Source organism: Tachysurus vachellii, chromosome 9 (genome assembly GCF_030014155.1).
Source record: "Tachysurus vachellii isolate PV-2020 chromosome 9, HZAU_Pvac_v1, whole genome shotgun sequence".
NCBI lineage: Eukaryota > Metazoa > Chordata > Actinopteri > Siluriformes > Bagridae > Tachysurus > Tachysurus vachellii.
Window position 1 is genome coordinate 23556664 of NC_083468.1, and position 21677 is coordinate 23578340.

At 38.6% G+C, this 21677-nt stretch overlaps 1 protein-coding gene and 1 non-coding gene across 2 annotated transcripts in view; both read left to right on the top strand.

Annotated features, from left to right (window-relative positions):
• Positions 1-9378, top strand: part of clmpb (CXADR like membrane protein b) — a 93488-nt gene extending 84110 nt beyond the window's left edge. Inside the window, exons 5-7 of the mRNA XM_060878302.1 lie at positions 2529-2651; positions 2835-2976; positions 5105-9378. Coding sequence (XP_060734285.1) covers positions 2529-2651; positions 2835-2976; positions 5105-5417 — 578 coding nt within the window. The 3' untranslated portion in view covers positions 5418-9378. The remainder of the gene's footprint in view (positions 1-2528; positions 2652-2834; positions 2977-5104) is intronic.
• A 7590-nt stretch (positions 9379-16968) lies between these two features.
• On the top strand, positions 16969-17041 carry trnam-cau (transfer RNA methionine (anticodon CAU)). Its single transcript has one exon. It is a non-coding gene; the product is annotated as a tRNA-Met (tRNA).
• Positions 17042-21677: the final 4636 nt, after the last annotated feature.

Below are 21677 nucleotides of genomic sequence, written 5' to 3' on the forward strand. Positions count from 1 at the left end.
GAAAGCAGTGTAGATGTCCAAGACGGATCACAAGCGTGATCACAAAACCAGGTCAAAGTTTTTTTTTTTGTTCAGCTTAAGTGGAAGCTCTCAATTTAGTATTGTTGAGGTAAACTACTGTTTATAACAGGGACTAACTTGTGTCACGTTGTCAGGGTTACGCCGACTTCCCTTCACTTCACAGGGTCGCAGGGTAACATCAAATCACTGTTGGCATCTGAATCTCATTTTGGTTTAATGAGTGCTTGTATTTAAGTAAACTTTGCACAACCTTTATGTCAGTGTAAAAACCAAACCCAAAAGCAGGGATAACAATATGGACACGGTTTATACACAGAAACACAGAGGGAAACAGAAAACACTGGGAAAACTGGGCAGGTAAGATGAACAGAAATAAAACTGAAACATGAACTACGAAAAACAAGATTCGAAGACTTGAGGCACCGAACCAAAATCAAGGACAAAGACGAACACGTTATGGACGACGATGGATAAATAGGGGAAACAATTAGAGACACATAAGGGACAGGTGTGCAGAGGCAGGAAGGAATTAAGGCTAGGGCAGGGCAAGGACACATGAACATGAAACAAACAAAAACAAATGCCGGAACGCCCCCTAGAGTACCAGCAGCCAATGTCCGAGCATAAACCTGACACTCGGTTGACTTTAGCTCAGGATTACATTCCAACATGACCGTCTTTGTTTAAATCTTACTCTGATTCCTGATGAACATCGTGCCCAAACATCGTAGATCTCCAAGAGAGAGACAGTGTGTTTTCGTGATTGATCCTTAAATCGTTGTTTCACCTGAAACTTTCATTTTGTTTAGCTTCTGTGAAGCCGTCACATCCTCCTTAAACTACTTCGATTCATTCAGTGGGAAACCTAGAAGTTTAGTACAGCGTCTCTGTAATACAGAGGCTGTGATTTACTCTTAAATCACTCTGTGTGTGTGTGTGTGTGTGTGTGTGTGTGTGTGTGTGTGTAAGCACATGTTTACATCTCTAAACATCTCTAAACTAAGCTCATTTCTGCTGGATCGTGCCCTCACCCGAGTCCAGCAATTAACGACATGCACCAAACAACACCTGTTCATCCTAATTAGTTTTCTTTGGCTGTTAGTCCGAGCGAGGGATAAGGGAGAAATAGAGCGAGTGAGCAAGTAAGCGCAGGATGAGGAGTATCGGATGAGGCTCTCGGGCCGGAGTCTCTCTGAGCGGCGTCCCGTCACTGCTCCTAAATCACGGTGTGTTGCTGTGGACACGAGCGCTTCATCACAGGTGGAGGAGCGCATGAACTGTTCATCTGCTGGAGGCACTGCAGAGGCATTCATCAGCCTGACACACACACACACACACACACAATAATACACACTCACATTCACACATACTCATGATATTAGTATATTCATTAATGAACGATGACATGCAGTTATGGCAATTCAGAGGATGATGAAGCACGACATCCCATAATTTACCCAGAAGGCAGATAGATAACTACAGTTCCCAGTAGCCTCACAGTAATGTGTGTTCATCTTATAGTTTGGAATTAAGCAAAGAATAAATGTTTTGTTTTTTTTTCATCTACTTTATGTAGCATTTCCTATTTGTGACTTAACAATTAACATTATTAATTTCATCTAATGTTTACTTTAAATATGACATTTTTATAAGATTTCTTTCTTAACATGCCATTGAACATTATTTGATATTCTTATAACATTTACCATTTGATTTTTTTTTTTTTTTAAATAACTTTTAAATTTCATACATTTTCCGATCAGAAATGTAACATTTATTTCATTTTTTTTATTTATTTTTTATTTTTTATATTTATTTAACATAATTAAACATTTTTGATTTCTTTACACACCTCGTAAAAGCTTTACTTATTATTCCGTTTGCTACGTATTTCTTGTTGGCTTGGTGTAAAGAACAATTCAACAATTCTTTCTCTGAGCTTCTCTGAGCTTCTCTTTCTGAACCTGAGACTTTAAGATGTGAAAATTAGCCTGTTTTTCTGTAATCTGTTAAAATACTAACAATAAATGGGTCCGTTTTTAATCCAGGCACCGCAATTCTTTTCTTCTCAGTGGATTTTCATCACTACTGCTACTATCTCATTAGTATTCTGAAAAAAAACAAGCTGCAATAGTTTCCATTATTTGGAGCTGAAAAAACAGTTTAAAAAAAAGTAGCTAGTAATAAAATGTGAATATGATAACGATACGACGTCCCACAACAAAGTCAAACATATGAAATGGTTGGTAGGAAGGTGGAGTGGGGGTATTAGTAGGGTAGTTAGGGAGGTAGAAACCAAGGAAGGCATGGAGGGAGGAGGTGTAGTGTTTCATAAGAGAAATGAACAGCTGAGATTAGCATGGAATTTGATGATAAACATCACTAACATGGTTACCTTATTGCTAATGTTAAGGAGGAGTTAAATTTAAGGTGAGAAAAGATTGTTCAGAATTTGCAACTGTCACATTGTTTAATCTGATTTTCATCGGTGTCCCTCATTGTTGCAGATCTGAAGAACCCGGAGTTTGTGACGTTGAGGAACCTGAGTCACGAGAGCTCAGGCGTGTACAGGTGCACAGCCAGCAACGACGTGGGAGAGGAGAACTGTATCATTGAAGTTACTATGCAGTGTGAGTGGACCTGTGTGAGTGGGTGGGTTGGGTCAGGGTGTTTAAGGGAAGAGAAGAGACGCAGATGTGTTGTTACAGAACAAAGATGAATATAAAAGATGCTAGTGAGAGAACGACTGCTGTAGCAGAAGCGATAACAGGAACTGTTGACTATAAATCCATTTAAAAACGTGTCCTGTGTAGACGTGCGAGGTGTAGGCGTGGTGGCCGGTGCTGTGGTCGGCGTGTCCTTTGGCGTCCTCATCATCATACTCATCATCTGGCTGGTCTTCCGCAAGAAAGAGAAAAAGAAGTACGAGGAGGAGGAGACACCCAATGAGATCAGGTTAGATTCCGTCCTTTATCCGATACCCAATTGTTCAATCTACTGATATATTCAATGCCATTAAAAAGTATTTGCGCCTTTCATGATTTCTTAAAGGGGGGCACGGTGGCTTAGTGGTTAGCACGTTCGCCTCACACCTCCAGGGTTGGGGGTTCGATTCCCACCTCCGCCTTGTGTGTGTGGAGTTTGCATGTTCTCCCCGTGCCTCAGGGGTTTCCTCCGGGTACTCCGGTTTCCTCCCCCAGTCCAAAGACTGGTTGATTGGCATCTCTGGAAAGATTGTCCCTAGTGTGTGATTGCGTGAGCGAATGAGAGTGTGTGTGGGCCCTGTGATGGGTTGGCACTCCGTCCAGGGTGTATCCTTGATGCCCGATGACGCCTGAGATAGGCACAGGCTCCCCGTGACCCGAGGTAGTTCGGATAAGCGGTAGAAAATGAATGAATGAATGAATGAATGATTTCTTAAAGATTCTTAAAGAAGTGTTTAGACTCCACAATGACAGTAATTAAGCCTGGATGGGACTAATCCCCAGTAATTAGTGACATTTGGTTGGTTGATTGAGTAACTTAGAGGGTAATTACATTTTCACACAGGGTACTTTGAAAAGTCCAGAGTTTAAAGATTATTTAAACAAAATAAAGCCAGTAGAATGAAAGGACAAGAAAAATAGTAATGCCACTAGTGGAGCAGGGGTCATTTTACTAGCAGTGTAGTAGGAAACTGTTGCAACTAGTGTGTGTGTGTGTGTTTGTGTATATCTGAGTGAATTAAACACATTTCTTATACTGCATTGTGAGTGAAGTGTTGTGGCAGTAAGTCCTCACAGTAAGGTGCCCCAATGGATTTAGGAGCATTACTGAGGCTTAGAGCTTCTATTATTCCTCAGGTAACATGCTCACAGAGCTCTATAATCGAGTTCAGACAGATTAAACACTCATTCGGGATGTCACTGGATCAGTGTTTATTAATCTGTATCATATCTGTGATATTAACTGTTACGATACAGAAAGCTGCACCCTAAATGACTTACCACACACTGACACTATGCACTGGGCACTCTGCCGTCTTGCGTACGAATTTAATGACGGTAGTATCATCTGAATTATTTTTATTTTTTTTTACTAAGCATTTTTTTACTAACTGGATGTAGACATGGGGATGTGGTAGCCTAGTGGTTAAGGTGTTGGGCTACCAATCAGAAGGTTGTGAGTTCAATTCCTACGTCCACCAAGCTGCCACTGCTGGTCCCCTGAGCAAGGCCCTTAACCCTCAATTGCTCAGTTGTATAAAAATGAGATAAAATGTAAGTTGCTCTGGATATGTGTGTCTGCTAAATGCTGTAAATGTAGAAGTGAGAACTCTAACTCTACCCTAGGAAAACTGTATTTTTTTTAAATGTTGAAAAATAAATCACACAACATGGCCTAATTTTTATAGACATTACAAGTTTAAATTTATAATTATAGTTTACAATTATAATTTTATTTTACAGACATTACACAGGAGTGTCGTCAGCTATCTGTAGCTATATGTAGTTTCCAACATTATATATATATATATATATATATATGTGTGTGTGTGTGTGTGTGTGTGTGTGTGTATGTATGTGTATATATATATATATATATATATATATATATATACATATTACATATACATATTACATATTTATTTATTTATTTTTTTTTTTTTTGGTGAAACAAAACTCACGCTATTTATGCTACACAATGGTGTGCAATAGCATGTACTTGTCCACCACTGTGTAAGGCTGCGTCCCAAATCGGGGTATCAGATTTTCGTTCACAGTTGAACAAGCAGTTTCAGTCAGCGTTTAATAAAATGCTTACCAGCAATTATTTTTTACTTCAGTTGGCCAAGAAACACAGAAAACAACGTTTAATTTGATATGTTTATTTTTAGAAAAACAACAAACTTATTGATTCATTATTACACATCCTCCATGCTGTAGTGAGCGCTGCTCATTTCTGAATACAAATGCACACATAGGATGCGATCCTCATCTACACAGACGTTACTCCAGTCACTTACTGTATGCAGCTGAAAACACTGTACCTTTGTATCACTTTCCTAACCCGGGACTTATATCTGTGTCATTTGGTCCTATAGGGAGGATGCTGAGGCTCCCAAAGCCAAGCTTGTTAAACCCAACTCGCTGTCATCTTCTCGTTCGGGCAGCTCTCGCTCCGGTGCCTCGTCCACCCAGTCCATGGTGCACAGCACGGCTCCACGCAGCCAGAGACCCCGACCCCCGGCCATCTGCGCCCTCAAGGAGAACGGTCAACCCCCGGAGTTCTTGCAGTCCTCCCCAGAACCGCCCACTACCCCCAAATTCAGGCTGCCTAATCCATCGGTGGGCCTCGCTGTGCCCACTACAGGGGTCCTGATGCCACCACAGAGCAAAGCCTTTCAGACTGTGTAGGGGCAAGAAAAAGATCCAGTAACATCCCTGGACAGGAAACACACACTGACTCATCCAACTGCAGATATGTCAACTATTGCAACTACCGTTAAAAAAAATTATGAGAGAAAAAAACAAGCATAAGAAGAATTAATACTATAAAATCTAAAATCTAAATGAATGCATACACGAAACCTTTTTAAGTGCTTGCCCGCCCACTGCTGAACTGTACAGAGAGAAAAACATTTCCGTGTCACTCCTTATTGCTCTTTCTCTGTCTCTTCATCTTGCGCTCTCTGCCTGTCTGAAGTTACCTTATGTTCTTTTTATCACTTTATTGTTTTTGTTTTTTTTCAGGAAGCATATTGAGCGACGAGGTGGAAAGATTTGCCCCAAGTGACGCTTTATTTATTTATTGAAAGTGAAGGGGCAGAGAAAGCCAGGGCAAGCTGAGTTTATGAAATATCAGGGATGATGGGAGAAAAAAAGAAAGAAGAAAAGAAAGCATTAAAAACAGCAGATTGACGCTTTCCCCGTAGAAAGATCATCACTGGTGGATTCCTGTGTGGAATCGTTAAAAAGATGAGAGCGTCAGAGAGAAGACAGTCCATTACCAATTCTGCTGATTCCCAGAATGCAGTGCAAGCCCTATAGAGAATAAGAGGCATTTCCAGTGACCACATGCACACTGCAGCACATAAAGAAAATGATTATGATTTTGTCATAATAGTTGCCAGATATTCAGTTACCGCACATGTTTGACACACAACACTGTGGGACAATTTCACCAATTTCACATTTAATGTATGTATCTGTGTATGTATGGAGTCCCATGAAGGACAGGTGTCCCATCCAGGGGCTTCGATCCCAGAGGTCCCAGGATAGGCTCTCTATACATCATAACCCACGACCAGGATAAAATGGTTACTGGTTATAGATAAATGAATGAATAAATAAACAAATTTTTTTTTTTTTTTTTTTTTTTTTTTTTACATCTATACACATAACATCAATGTTTTGCAGATTTACACTTGTAGACGACGTTCGTCACTGTTATGTACAGGTGTCTTGCTCTCGTGCTCGCTCAACTTTTTTTTTATACTCTCATTGCTTTACCAAATAACTGTTAAGAATTCTGAAATAGGGGGAAAAGATCTGAGCGGAAATATTCCTGAATGTCTTTTTAACCAATGTAGCCATTCCTTGTATTTTTTTTTCCTTCCTAGAATATCCAATGATACTTTTCTAGCACTTGAGGCACAAATAACTGAATATACAGTAACATCACCATGCTGTGGATAAGAGCTTATCTACAGCACCGGTGCGCATGGAGGTTCTCGTGTAGGACCTTTCCGATCATGCTTTAAGAAGACAGCTGCCTGTTTTGTGTCAGCGACTCTAGATCTAGTGTACAGTACATAAAATGTTTTATATTGTACATATGAATAGTTAATCACACACAATATCCTTTTACATGAATGAGCGGTTGTCAAGATCAACTGACATAGATACTGTAAATGAATACTAAAGCATTTTTAAGGACTATTTAGGGGATCAGTTTACTCTGGGAGCCACTAGAACTAGTCTTCTCGTTATGAATGATAAATAACAGCGTCTCTCTCTTTCACTGTCTGAATGGACTCATTAGAATCCATATCGAGTCTCAGTCTGGACTTTCACATCAGTTTTTCTATTCAATTACAGCTTAGAGCGATTTCAACAAAAGGCACAAAGAAATACGGATGAGGATTTAGATCCCAAGTCAGAGGTGACAGCGGAGAGAAAGAACAAGAGATAAGGATGAGGATGAAATCTTGACAGGAAGCAGGACTCCGGTTCTGGGTGAAATTAGATAGTGAGATTTCACAGTAAATCGTTACACTACGAGTCTCTATGATTTAGCAAGGCTTTTTGTTTTCGTTCATTCTGTTTATTCTTAAATTATTCGGTGGAATTTAATCGTCAAATCAATTTCACAGAGATTTAGTTCATTAGCATTGTTTAAATGTGATCAGTAATTTTTTATTTATATTGCATTCGTTTTTTTTTAACACTGAACAGAAGAGAACACATTCAGTCCCAGCAAACAACGTTAATATGCAGTGGTGGAATTGTACTTTATTATTATATATGAATCTTATTAAATGACTTCTTACTCCTTAACATTTTTACTTCAAACTCACGCTCGTTCCTTATTATAGAAAACATGTTGCGTGCGTGTTTCGGTTTGCTACTGTACCGTACAAACACTCAGAATGAGACGTCTCCTTCTCCAACCCAAAAATCATTAACTATTAAAGTATTAAAAAAAGCTCCTTAGGGTCATTTTTGTAAATTTGATAACGAGCTGTCTGTATTTAATCAAGTTAACTCATTTAAATTGCTCATGTCAAGTTTGACTAGCATGGAGTCCCGTAGCATAGCTAGCATAGCTGGCTAGAATTCAACTCCGGTTCTAACGCATGCTAATGGTTGATTTTTAACAATTGTCAACAAAAACAAAATATACACAAAAAGCAAACATAGAAATACATAGTTGCATTGAAACAAAAATCAATGTTTTTTTATATATTAATATTAACTTATTTTATTAGAACATTTTAATTGGCTTCTTTTGATTAGTAAAAATCTTTGTTGTTGTTTATAGTTTTTTGGCTGGATTCCAGATTTTGACTTCAAATATATTTTCTCACCCAGTGCATTTTCCACCTCTGGTTATATATTTATTACAGCTTTATATTGAGATTTATATATATATATACAGCCCGAAATCCAGCGTGACCCTGATCAGGATAAAGTACTTACTGAAGATTTATGTGTTTGAGTTTAGAAACTGGGATTAGAGCCAAGAGACCTGTCCAGTCCAGTACAGAGTATATGAGTTTAATAATACATGTAAAAACTGGGGTTGTAATTTCTAATGGCATCTAAGCATCTAAGTAACTAAAAAAAAAAACCCCACACAACTCACCCTCCTATAGACGGCTCTTCTAAGCTTGATTTCACATCTTCCTGTAACCTTACTCCATAATTGTATTACACACACACACACACACACACACACACACAGTAGTCTTACTTTTATTTATGTCCACATACTTGGCCAAACAATAACTGTCTCTTTTTCGCACACACACACACTCACATGAACAAACACATACAAACACATACACACACATGCATATACATACACACACACATACAAACACACACAAACAAAAACACACAGACACACACGCAAACACAGTAGTCTTACGTCATGTCCACACACTTGGCCAAACAATAACTCTCTTTTTCACACACACACACATACAAACACACACAGACACACATGAACAAACACATACACACACATGCATATACATACACACACACATACAAACACACACAAACAAAAACACACAGACACACACACGCAAACACAGTAGTCTTACTTCATGTCCACACACTTGGCCAAACAATAACTGTCTCTTTTTCGCACACACACACACACACACACACAGACACACATGAACAAACACATACAAACACATACACACATGCATATACACACACACACACATACAAACACACACAAACAAAAACACACACACACACACACGCAAACACAGTAGTCTTACTTCATGTCCACACACTTGGCCAAACAATAACTGTCTCTTTTTCGCACACACACACACACACACAGACACACATGAATAAACACATACAAACACATACACACATGCATATACACACACACACATACAAACACACACAAACAAAAACACACACACACACACACGCAAACACAGTAGTCTTACTTCATGTCCACACACTTGGCCAAACAATAACTGTCTCTTTTTTGCACACACACATATATACAAACACACACACAGGCACACATGAACAAACACATACAAACACATACACACACATGCATACACACACATACAAACACACACACAAACAAAAACACACAGACACACACACGCAAACACAGTAGTCTTACTTCATGTCCACACACTTAGCCAAACAATAACTGTCTCTTTTTCGCATACACATACATACAAACACACACACAGACACACATGAACAAACACATACACACACATGCATATACTGTACATACACACACACATACAAACACACACAAACAAAAACACACAGACACACACACGCAAACACAGTAGCCTTACTTCATGTCCACACACTTAGCCAAACAATAACTGTCTCTTTTTCGCACACACATACATACAAACACACACACACACACACACACACACACACACTTGCGTTCTTGCTTCCAATTTAAGCGAGTGCTTGCAGCACAGTGTTGCAAGGTGCAGTGGCATCACTAAATGTGATGGATGTGCTGTCAGCAGGGTGGAGGATGAAGTATGGAGCTGAGCCAGCAGGGAACACGGGCAAGACGCTGCTTAGCTTTAACCCCACTACACACTGCATCCACACATCAAACCGCTCCTCATGACAAAGGTGTGTGTTTGTCTGAAACTCCAACGTCCTTCTCTGTGGGCCTGGCTCATCATCTGTTTATGATACCATTTAAGAGTGTGTGTGTGTGTGTGTGCTGTCTCTGCACCAGCACTCGGACCCGAGGAAATGACAACAAGCTTTCCTCCATCTGCTCTTCACATCGGACTCTCTGGGTCTCAGGTGGCATTTTAGCCAGTTTATGAGCCTCTGTTCCAGGCGGCTCTACATCTTCACACTCTCTCACTCGCTCGAGCATCAGGAACTGATACGCAAACTCCAACATGGCTCGAGATTTCTTTAATATCATATTCAACATATCTGATCATCATGTTGTGGGAATGGTGGGGTTTTTAAAAGACACTCACGGATGCTGGTGTTTAGAAAGAGAAGTGATTACGTCATTATTGTAGAAGCCCGACACTTAGTGCTAGTTAGTAGTGTACAGCATTAACATTAACGCTGGCTTACTCATGCCATTATTATAACTTGGTTTATGAGTTTAGTCCAAACTCTGCTACTGTTGAACTTTTTGACTAACTTCTGTCTACTCACTGATGGTTTCCGGGTCATTTTGGAGAACTTGATAAATGCCTGAATCCGAGCGTATTTGTGTTGCGTCCTGGGAAAACCCTCACGCTGGAAAGTATTTTCTTCCTCATAAGTGAGGTTCTAACATTTTAGACATGTAGGAAAAAAAAAACAACATATTTTATGTTTTTTTTTTTTAAACATTTTGTTCCAATTCCACTCTGAGATGCTTCACCCACTTGTACATTCACCCATCTACTCTAATACATTTCTAGAAAACCGAAATGACTGTCAAGTCAAAAAGTAAAGAATTCTTTGTTTATCCTCAATCCACTGAGTGTTCGCTTCTCGGTGTTCACGCTAACGTCGGCGAGGAAACCGATGTTCAGACACTCGCTCTGTTTTCTCTTTTATTATCATTTATTAGCTTATTGAAACTAGAGCAAATCAGTCTGCTGTCATCTCTACAGAGTGTGTAAGTGCTCTTCTTAGTTTTGATGATGATGATGTTGATGATGATGAAAGCACAGGAGCATCACAGACCATTTTACAGCCTTGATATGAACACAAACTACATTCGATTTAGATTATTTTATCTTCTCTGTCATGCAGCTATACGACGTGACTTCAGTCAGACTGTCTGACTCGATCGTGATCTTTGCAGGAAGACACCAAGACACCAAGTTAGAAAGCAGCCTAAGTAAAAACGTCAGCGACATCCGTTGGGTTTTCCCAGACCGCCACGGCTTTGACAGCAAATCTTAAAGAAGGTGATTTTTTTTTTCTTTGTTTGTTTTTGTTTGTTGTTTATTATTACTAGGACAAATTTAAAAAAAAAAAAAATCATTTCACAGATCTATTAAAGGTGATGGAACCTTAATGTAATACTGTAATCCTATAAATAATAAAAAAGAATCTTTTTCTCTCTTAAAGGAAGATGAAGATAAATATATATGGTTTATTGGAGCAGATATTGGGTTCGCTTTGAAGTGGTGTTTTCTTTATGTTTCACTGAGATTCGTCTTTCTTTCTCTCTGAGTTTGTTCCATTCAGTTTCTCTTCATTACAGACTTCAGTGTTAGTACAGACTGTAGAGGAGGATGAGTAGACTCCAGTAAATGTCCCTTACTTTCCCTTACTTCAGCGTTATGGGTTTTTTTTCTCTCCAAACCGGTCCATTTGTTCTCAAAGTGACCCAGTCTTGTAAATAAATCCGTCACAACTTAAAAAAAAATTGTATATTTTTACGGATTCTGAGATATTACTACTTTGTTTGCAAATAAAATATTCAACAAGTTATTTTGCCTCCTGTGTCGTTTGAATCAGGTGAATCGGTTCAGGTGAATCGTTTGTATCGGTTCAGGTGATGATCCGTGAAACTTCACCTTGGACCATAAGCTTTGATGAAACGCTAAAGTTTCCTGCACAGAGGAGACATTTTTATTCCTGTAATTTAATTCCAGCTATTAGGTCAATGCATTGTGAGTAAAATCATCAGACGGTGCTCACATTAAGGCTTCACTCGGTTCAAATTACCTTCACATGATTCAGCTCACTGTGTTCAAAGTGCTTTTTATTTTTATTGCACCGGTAAATCATTCAGTGTCATTTAGACCAGAGGAAAATGAGTTCATTCAAACAGCCCATTTAGATATAAATAAATAAATAAATAAATAAATAATATCGCTTGTCCTGATATGAGGCAAATTATTGCTACGAGGCCAGATGGTTATAATAATAATAATAATAATAATAATAATAATAATAATAAGAAGAAGAAGAAGAAGAAGAAGAAGAAGAAGAAGAAGAATGATAATAATAATAATAATAATAATAATAATAATAATAATAATAATAATAATAATAATTTTCATATATTTCATATTTCTATTGCTGTTTTCTGCTGCTGTGATGTGATGTGATGTGTGATGTGACATGATGTGACGTGATGTGACATGATGTGACGTGATGTGTGTGATGTAATGTGACGTGGTGTAATGTGATTTGATGTGTGTGATGTGACGTGATGTGTGTGATGTGATGTGACGTGATGTAATATGATTTGATGTGTGTGATGTGATGTGATGTGATTTGATGTGTGTTATGTGATGTGTGTGGTGTGATGTGATGTGATGTTACGTGATGTTACGTGATGTGATGTAATGTGATTTTATGTGTGTGATGTGATGTGATGTGTGTGGTGTGATGTGATGTGATGTGATGTTATTTGATTTGATGTGTGTGATGTGATGTGACGTGACATGATGTGACGTGATGTGACGTGATGTGTGTGATGTGATGTGATTTGATGTGTGTGATGTGATGTGATGTGACGTGATGTGACGTGATGTAATGTGATTTGATGTATGTGGTGTGATGTAATGTGATTTGATGTGTGTGATGTGTCGTGATGTGACGTGACGTGATGTGACGTGATGTGATGTGATGTGATGTGATGTGACGTGATGTGACGTGATGTGTGTGATGTAATGTGACGTGGTGTAATGTGACGTGATGTGTGTGATGTGACGTGATGTGATGTGACATAATGTGACGTGATGTAATGTGATTTGATGTGTGTGACGTGATGTGATGTAATGTGATGTGACGTGATGTGATTTGATGTGTGTGATGTGATGTGATGTGATGTGATGTGATGTGATGTGATGTGATGTGATGTAATGTGATTTGATGTGTGTGATGTGATGTGACGTGATGTGATGTGACGTGATGTGATGTAATGTGATTTGATGTGTGTGATGTGATGTGACGTGATGTGTGGTGTGATGTGATGTGACGTGATGTAATTTGATTTGATGTGTGTGATGTGATGTGATGTGATGTGTGTGATGTGTGTGATGTGATGTTATTTGATGTGTGTGATGTGATGTGACGTGATGTAATGTGATTTGATGTATGTGATGTGATGTAATGTGATTTGATGTGTGTGATGTGACGTGATGTGTGTGATGTGACGTGATGTAATGTTATTTGATGTATGTGATGTGATGTAATGTGATTTGATGTGTGTGATGTGATGTGATGTGATGTGATGTGATGTAATGTGATTTGATGTGTGTGATGTGATGTGACGTGATGTGATGTGATGTAATGTGATTTGATGTGTGTGATGTGATGTGACGTGATGTGATGTGACGTGATGTGATGTAATGTGATTTGATGTGTGTGATGTGATGTGATGTGACGTGATGTGTGTGGTGTGATGTGATGTGACGTGATGTAATTTGATTTGATGTGTGTGATGTGATGTGATGTGTGTGATGTGTGTGATGTGTGTGATGTGATGTGATTTGATGTGTGTGATGTGATGTGACGTGATGTAATGTGATTTGATGTATGTGATGTGATGTAATGTGATTTGATGTGTGTGATGTGACGTGATGTGTGTGATGTGACGTGATGTAATGTGATTTGATGTATGTGATGTGATGTAATGTGATTTGATGTGTGTGATGTGACGTGATGTGACGTGACGTGACGTGATGTGACGTGATGTAATGTAATGTGACGTGATGTGATGTGATGTGACGTGATGTGTGTGATGTAATGTGACGTGGTGTAATGTGATTTGATGTGTGTGATGTGACGTGATGTGATGTGACGTGATGTGTGTGATGTAATGTGACGTGGTGTAATGTGATTTGATGTGTGTGATGTGACGTGATGTGATGTGACGTGATGTGTGTGATGTAATGTGACGTGGTGTAATGTGATTTGATGTGTGTGATGTGACGTGATGTGATGTGACGTGATGTGTGTGATGTAATGTGACGTGGTGTAATGTGATTTGATTTGTGTGATGTGACGTGACGTGATGTGACGTGATGTGACGTGATGTAATGTAATGTGACGTGATGTGACGTGATGTGTGTGATGTAATGTGACGTGGTGTAATGTGATTTGATGTGTGTGATGTGACGTGATGTGACGTGATGTGATGTGACGTGATGTGACGTGATGTAATGTGATTTGATGTGTGTGACGTGATGTGCCGTAATGTGATGTGATGTAATGTGATGTGATGTGGCGTGATGTGACGTGATGTGACGTGATGTGTGTGACGTGATGTGACGTGATGTGTGTGATGTGACGTGATTTGATGTGTGTGATGTGATGTAATGTGATTTGATGTGTGTGATGTGATGTGATGTAATGTGATTTGATGTGTGTGATGTGATGTGATGTAATGTGATTTGATGTATGTGATGTGACGTGATGTGATGTAATGTGATTTGATGTGTGTGATGTGACGTAATGTAATGTGATTTGATGTGATGTGATGTGACGTGACGTGACGTGATGTAATGTGATTTGATGTGACGTGACGTGATGTGACGTGATGTAATGTGAATTGATGTGTGTGATGTGATGTGATGTGACGTGATGTAATATGATTTGATGTGTGTGATGTGATGTGATGTGACGTGATGTGATGTGATGTGACGTGATGTGTGTGATGTAATGTGACGTGGTGTAATGTGATTTGATGTGTGTGATGTGACGTGATGTGATGTGACGTGATGTGACGTGATGTAATGTGATTTGATGTGTGACGTGATGTGACGTGATGTGTGTGATGTGACGTGATTTGATGTGTGTGATGTGATGTAATGTGATTTGATGTGTGTGATGTGATGTGATGTAATGTGATTTGATGTATGTGATGTGACGTGACGTGATGTGATGTAATGTGATTTGATGTGTGTGATGTGACGTGATGTAATGTGATTTGATGTGATGTGATGTGACGTGATGTGTGTGATGTAATGTGACGTGGTGTAATGTGATTTGATGTCTGTGATGTGACGTGATGTGACGTGATGTGTGTGATGTGACGTGATGTGTGTGATGTAATGTGACATGGTGTGACGTGATGTGATGTGACGTGATGTGATGTGACGTGATGTGATGTAATGTGACGTGATGTGTGTGATGTGATGTGACGTGATGTGACTTGATGTGTGTGATGTAATGTGACGTGGTGTAATGTGATTTGATGTGTGTGATGTGATGTGATGTGACGTGATGTGATGTGACGTGATGTGACGTGATGTAATGTGATTTGATGTGTGTGATGTGACATGACGTGATGTGATGTGACGTGATGTGTGTGATGTAATGTGACGTGGTGTAATGTGACGTGGTGTAATGTGATTTGATGTGTGTGATGTGACGTGATGTAATGTGATTTGATGTGTGTGATGTGATGTGACGTGATGTGATGTGACGTGATGTGTGTGATGTAATGTGACGTGGTGTAATGTGACGTGGTGTAATGTGATTTGATGTGTGTGATGTGACGTGATGTGATGTGACGTGATGTGTGTGATGTGATGTGACGTGATGTGACGTGATGTGTGTGAAGTGATGTGATGTGATGTAATGTGATTTGATGCGATGTGTTGTGATGTGATGTGATGTGTGATTTCACCGTAAAACTGTCTACAGGTTAAAACTGTTACGCAATAGCTCCTCCTTTTGTACATGAAGAGTAAATGCACAAACAAGACAAAAAGACAGAAATGTATATATGGATAAATGATTAGAAATTAGATGTCAGTATCATGATATATGAATAGCTGATACTGTATGTTGAGTCTTAAGAGGTTTTATGAACGTTTATGGAAGGAGTCTATAGTGTTATTTAAGACTGTTCCTGTAAGTTGCCTGCCACATGAAAGTCGGAATAAAAAGTTTTATTATTATTATTATTATTATTATTATTATTATTATTATTATTATTATTATTTTCAAAAGACAAAAAAAAATACAAACATACAAACACACACACACACACACACACACACAGAGACAATGCGTTGGGCCACATGTAAATCTCATTTCACTGTCTGAAGAGCAGACTCATTAGGACACAGCTCATAAAAGCAAAGTGTAGAGTTTTATGGCCTGATATTTTTAACTTATTCTACACAGAAGAAACGTTTCAAGCTTAATATTACAACATGAAGTGTGTTTAATGAGTCGTGTCATGTGGGTTTTAGATACAGATGATCAGAGGCAGCTGGAGTTGTTGGCGCTTTTCTCTAGAAATCCATGATTACCCTTTGACCTAATTGAAAATATATATATATATATATATTTAAGACTTAAAAGAGCTTTGTGGGGAAAAAAACTGAATTTAAGTGGATTAAAACGTGTATGTGTGGTGTTGTGTGTGATGTTGGTAAAATAATCAGCAGGATTTGTGTGATGTGTCCTAATATAAAGCGGAGTTACTGTTAACACCATGAGGTTAAATTATTTCAAATAAAAGCCAGATTAAAAAAAGCTAGAATTCGCTTCACTGCAGTACCAAAACAGACCAGTAGGGGGCTTTTATTCTCCACTGAGATGTAAGCAAATCGAACTCAACAGCTCAGTCTGTGTGGGTTTTTTAAACCAAATGCGTGTATATTTGTCGAAAAAAAACAATATTTTGTACGTCTCGGAGTACATTCGTAATCGTACAGTTACGATACAAATGTGTAAAACTATTAAGAACTAACGTAACGTAACTTTGTAAACGGATTAACTCAGCTGTTTGCACACCGCCTCGTTAGCGCAGTAGGTAGCGCGTCAGTCTCATAATCTGAAGGTCGTGAGTTCGATCCTCACACGGGGCAACTTCAATTTTTCTTCAAACTTTATTCACGTGTATACCTTTTCATTATAGCTTAAATCCTGCTAAATATTTGATTTGCACATCTGCTACATCCCTTATGTCAATACTGTACATAATAATATAAAGTAGGAGCACAGTCTTATATGATTTCTGCAGTTTCAGCTCTGAAATTAGATCTTTATTGTATTACCTGTATTGTTTTTTTTTTTTTTTTCATGTTCCAGCAATCCATTAAATAAAAATAGATCTGGTTTTCAACACGATCTCCTGAGCCCTGCTAAGAGAATCGATTTGCTTCGGTAATCTTATCATGCCCATGTTGAGAATGTACAATTACATTTTCAGCTCAGTTATTGATTGAGAACAACAGCCAACACGTGTACATGTTAAAGCCTGGTGTTCAAAATCATCTTTGTAAAGAACACACTGTGAGATATCGATAATTCTTGATTGTGCAGCATTAGACCTGATCATCTAAAGTAAATCTTCAAGGTACAGAAAGATTTAACTGTTCGACCGATTCGATATGTTTGTTCTAGTGAGACCAATGGATCGGAGCGAGACGGCAAATTCTTGGAAAAAAATATCAATTTTGTTTCTCACCATGGTTCACTCACAGAGTATTTTATAAACATTACTTTTTAAAGGTCCTCTCAATTGAGAACGGAAATTAACCTTTTAATGATTAGGACATTTCAGGAAAGAATGATGAGTAATAGACACGAGCTAGTGAAGATGGAAAAAAAAGACATTAAAGAAAAAAGCAGGAATCCGCTAATAGTTATGATCTGCTAGTAGTTATTTCATAATCATGGCACCTTGGGTTAGTTCAAAGACTGCTGCTATTTTTGCTTTGTATTTTTTGCCTTACTCAACACTGACTGAATAAAATATGCTTCAAAAATATGCTGCATTCAGGACTTTTGTGCATTTCTGAATCCATCAGAGTCTTCACGGATGATACCGCTGTTTAAAAATATACCAGGCAATATGTCAGTATTCAATGCTACCTTCTGTAAATATTGTTGACATTCAGGAGTCTCTTTTATTTGATTCTAATATGCCTTAGAAGTCACTTGTATGTCGTTTTGCATCAAGATCTTAGCTCATGTCATTTCATGTCAAAGTTTATGGTTACTATATTTTATAAAAACACAGATCTGCTCTTGTGTCCACATCATCTTTTCCACCAATTCCTGACGAGGATGATTAAAAAAGTCTACTGAGAGATATTTTTGTATATCACTGACAATACCAGTGTCATAAAAGCTGTGATAAACAAAAAAGTGATAAAAAATTTATATCACTAAGATATAAGGCACTGAAAAAAGGGAGGTATTTCTGTTGATTGGGTAGAACAATAAAAATTGACATTATGATGGATGCATCAGACCAGTCATGAATGTATGCCATTACTTTAGATCATTTTTTAATAAATTTAAGAGACTAAGTTTGCATGATCTGAATAAAGCACCAAGAAAATAACCCAGCTCTACATAAAACTTTTATTTTATGTAAATATTGATATCTAATGAAATCAATGCACAGAAATTAAATAATTAACACAATTAAATAATCCAGAAAATACAGCCGAAGGAAAAGATTAGACATTAGAAAATATTATTTACTGCACACACACACACACACACACACACACACACACACACACACACACACACACACACATATATATATATATATATATATATTACAGTACAGTGAAATTCTTTCTTCATATACCAAAGCTGGAGTCAGAGCAGATAGAGTGAAGGTCCCAATGTGACGGTTTGACAAGCAACAACCTTCTGATCAGTAACTCAGAGCCTTAAACCGTCGTCGAGCTCAGATACTGGGTTTCAGACTGTATGCTGTGATCTTTTATTCCAAGTCAGGCTCCTCGAGTGAGCGAATACGCACCACAAGCTGTTTCAAATGAAGCAATGAGCTTCTTTGCTTCCTGAACCTTAATTTCTTCTGTGCAAATTGATGATAACAGGTAATATTACATGTGCAGGATTTTATTATTGGAGGATGAAAAGGCCAGAGAGACATTTATTTTTCTGTGAGAGAGATCATTGTAAATAATAATTTAAAAGAGAAAAAGGGGTTGGCTGAAGGGGACATAAAAAGTGAGAGAGAGAGAGAGAGAGAGAGAGAGAGAGAGAGAGAGAGAGAGAGAGAGAGAGAGAGAGACAGAGAGAGAGAGAGACAGATAGAGAGAGAGAGAGAGAGAGAGAGAGAGAGAGAGAGAGAGAGAGAGAGAGAGAGACAGATAGAGAGAGAGAGAGAGAGAGAGAGAGAGAGACAGATAGAGAGAGAGAGAGAGAGAGAGAGAGAGAGAGAGAGAGAGAGAGAGAGAGACAGATAGAGAGAGAGAGAGAGAGAGAGAGAGAGAGAGAGAGAGAGAGAGAGAGAGAGAGAGAGAGAGAGAGAGAGTGGTTATGTATTAGAAATAGAGAGAGACAGAGTGTGTTAGAGAGAGAATGAGTATTAAAGAGACAGAGAGTGTATGACAGAAAGACCGATAGTGGGTGTGTGTGTGTGAGAGAGAGAGAGAGAGAGAGAGAGAGAGACAAAGAGAGAGTGTGAGTATGAGAGAGACAGAGTGTGAGAGTGTGTATTAGAAAGACAGAGAGAGGGAGTGTGTTAGAGAAAGAGTGAGTAGTAGAGAGACAGAGAGTGTACAGTATGACAGAAAGACAGACAGCGGGTGTGTGTGTGAGAGAGAATGTGAGTATGAGAGACACAGAGCGTGTGTGTGTGTGTGTGTGTGTGTGTGTATGACAGAAAATGCAGAGGTCTACAGAAATCATTATTCTAACTCTATTTATCTACATGACTCCTTTGCCAGGAAACTGCCTTCAAGTAAATCACTAACATGCATTGTTAACCCACCAAGCTGACACTGCTGGGCCCCTGAACAAGGCCCTTAACCCTCAATTGCTCAGTTGTATAAAATCAATTAAAAAAATGTAAGTCCCTCTGGATAACGGTGTCCAGCCATGATGAAGGACCCCCGGAGCAGAGAGGGTTAAAGCCATTTTAATCTAAAGTCATTCTGTCTTTTCAGAACTAATGGCACAATTAGGCTCAATTACAATATAAAATGAATATTACACACATTTCTTTTATTACGTATTATAACATGCGTTTGTGTGACATCAGGATTACGTAGAGGCAACAGACACAAAGGCCGATTTATCGAAACCGTGTAATGAGAACCATAAACAAAAACTAGAAATACATTAAAAAGAGATATAATGCAGATTATGAGCAACGCTGTGGGACACACAACATATCATATACACAACAATGACAAAAGCAAATAGAAAATAAAAAAAAGTACAGAAACAAAGACTTAGGTAAAAGTTTTTGCCTTTTTTATTTGGTTCAAACAAATAGATATTTTTTATTAATTGCATAACAGCAACAATAACATATACATGTATAGCGGATTACAGCATATTCACACTCACTCACTCACTCACTCATTCATTCACTCATTCATTCATTTTCTACCGCTTATCCGAACTACCTCGGGTCACGGGGAGCCTGTGCCGATCTCAGGTGTCATCGGGCATCAAGGCAGGATACACCCTGGACGGAGTGCCAACCCATCGCAGGGCACACACACTCTCATTCACTCACACAATCACACACTACGGACAATTTTCCAGAGATGCCAATCAACCTACCATGCATGTCTTTGAACCGGGGGAGGAAACCGGAGTACCCGGAGGAAACCCCCGAGGCACGGGGAGAACATGCAAACTCCACACACACAAGGCGGAGGCGGGAATCGAACCCCCAACCCTGGAGGTGTGAGGTGAACGTGCTAACCACTAAGCCACCGTGCCCCCCCCACCGTGCTTTTGAAAGTTTTCAAAAGAAAAGAATTCAAAGATCTTATACATCCTTTATTTTATTAAACCTCAGTGTAACACAAGTTAAAATTTAAATAGTGTATTTTTAGGTTTAATATTATATGTTATTTCCCATACAGTACATGATTATTAAATGAATCGCCAAATTATGCTCTTATTTTAATACAACAAAAATATATCTTTAGCAGATTTAAGTAAAAGTAAAGGATGGGGCAATGTGACATGGACATGTGATGTGCTGGGGATGATTCTTACTGTAGTTTAGATTTGATTCCTGATATAATCTGTAGGATTAACAGGTTTATACACACTCTACACTATGGTCATTACGGTCAAAGCTTTTTAGCACAGAATCATTTCGTCTGCAGCACATACGGATGACGTAAAACATAGACGTTCAAAACATAGACTTTGGCTTCACATTTACACAGTTAATAATATTTACATCCTGCACTTAAAGTCATCAGCCACATGGAGGCACCGGAAGCGTGCTGAGTAAATCCTGAATGAGGTAAAGATAGAAAAAGTGCAGTGAAAAAAAAACCTTTCAAGTCAGATCCAGATTCATCATTAAAAAAGAGAAAGCAATAGGAATCTTCTTCTGAACTCCTACCAATGAGGACGCACATGTAATTTATTCCGGTGATAGCTGGATTTTTTGTCACACATGAACAGAAACACACTTCACTTCGGCTGAATGTTTCAAACTGCTCCGAATATCAGCTTTTGCTTGATCTTGCATTCGTTCCTTTC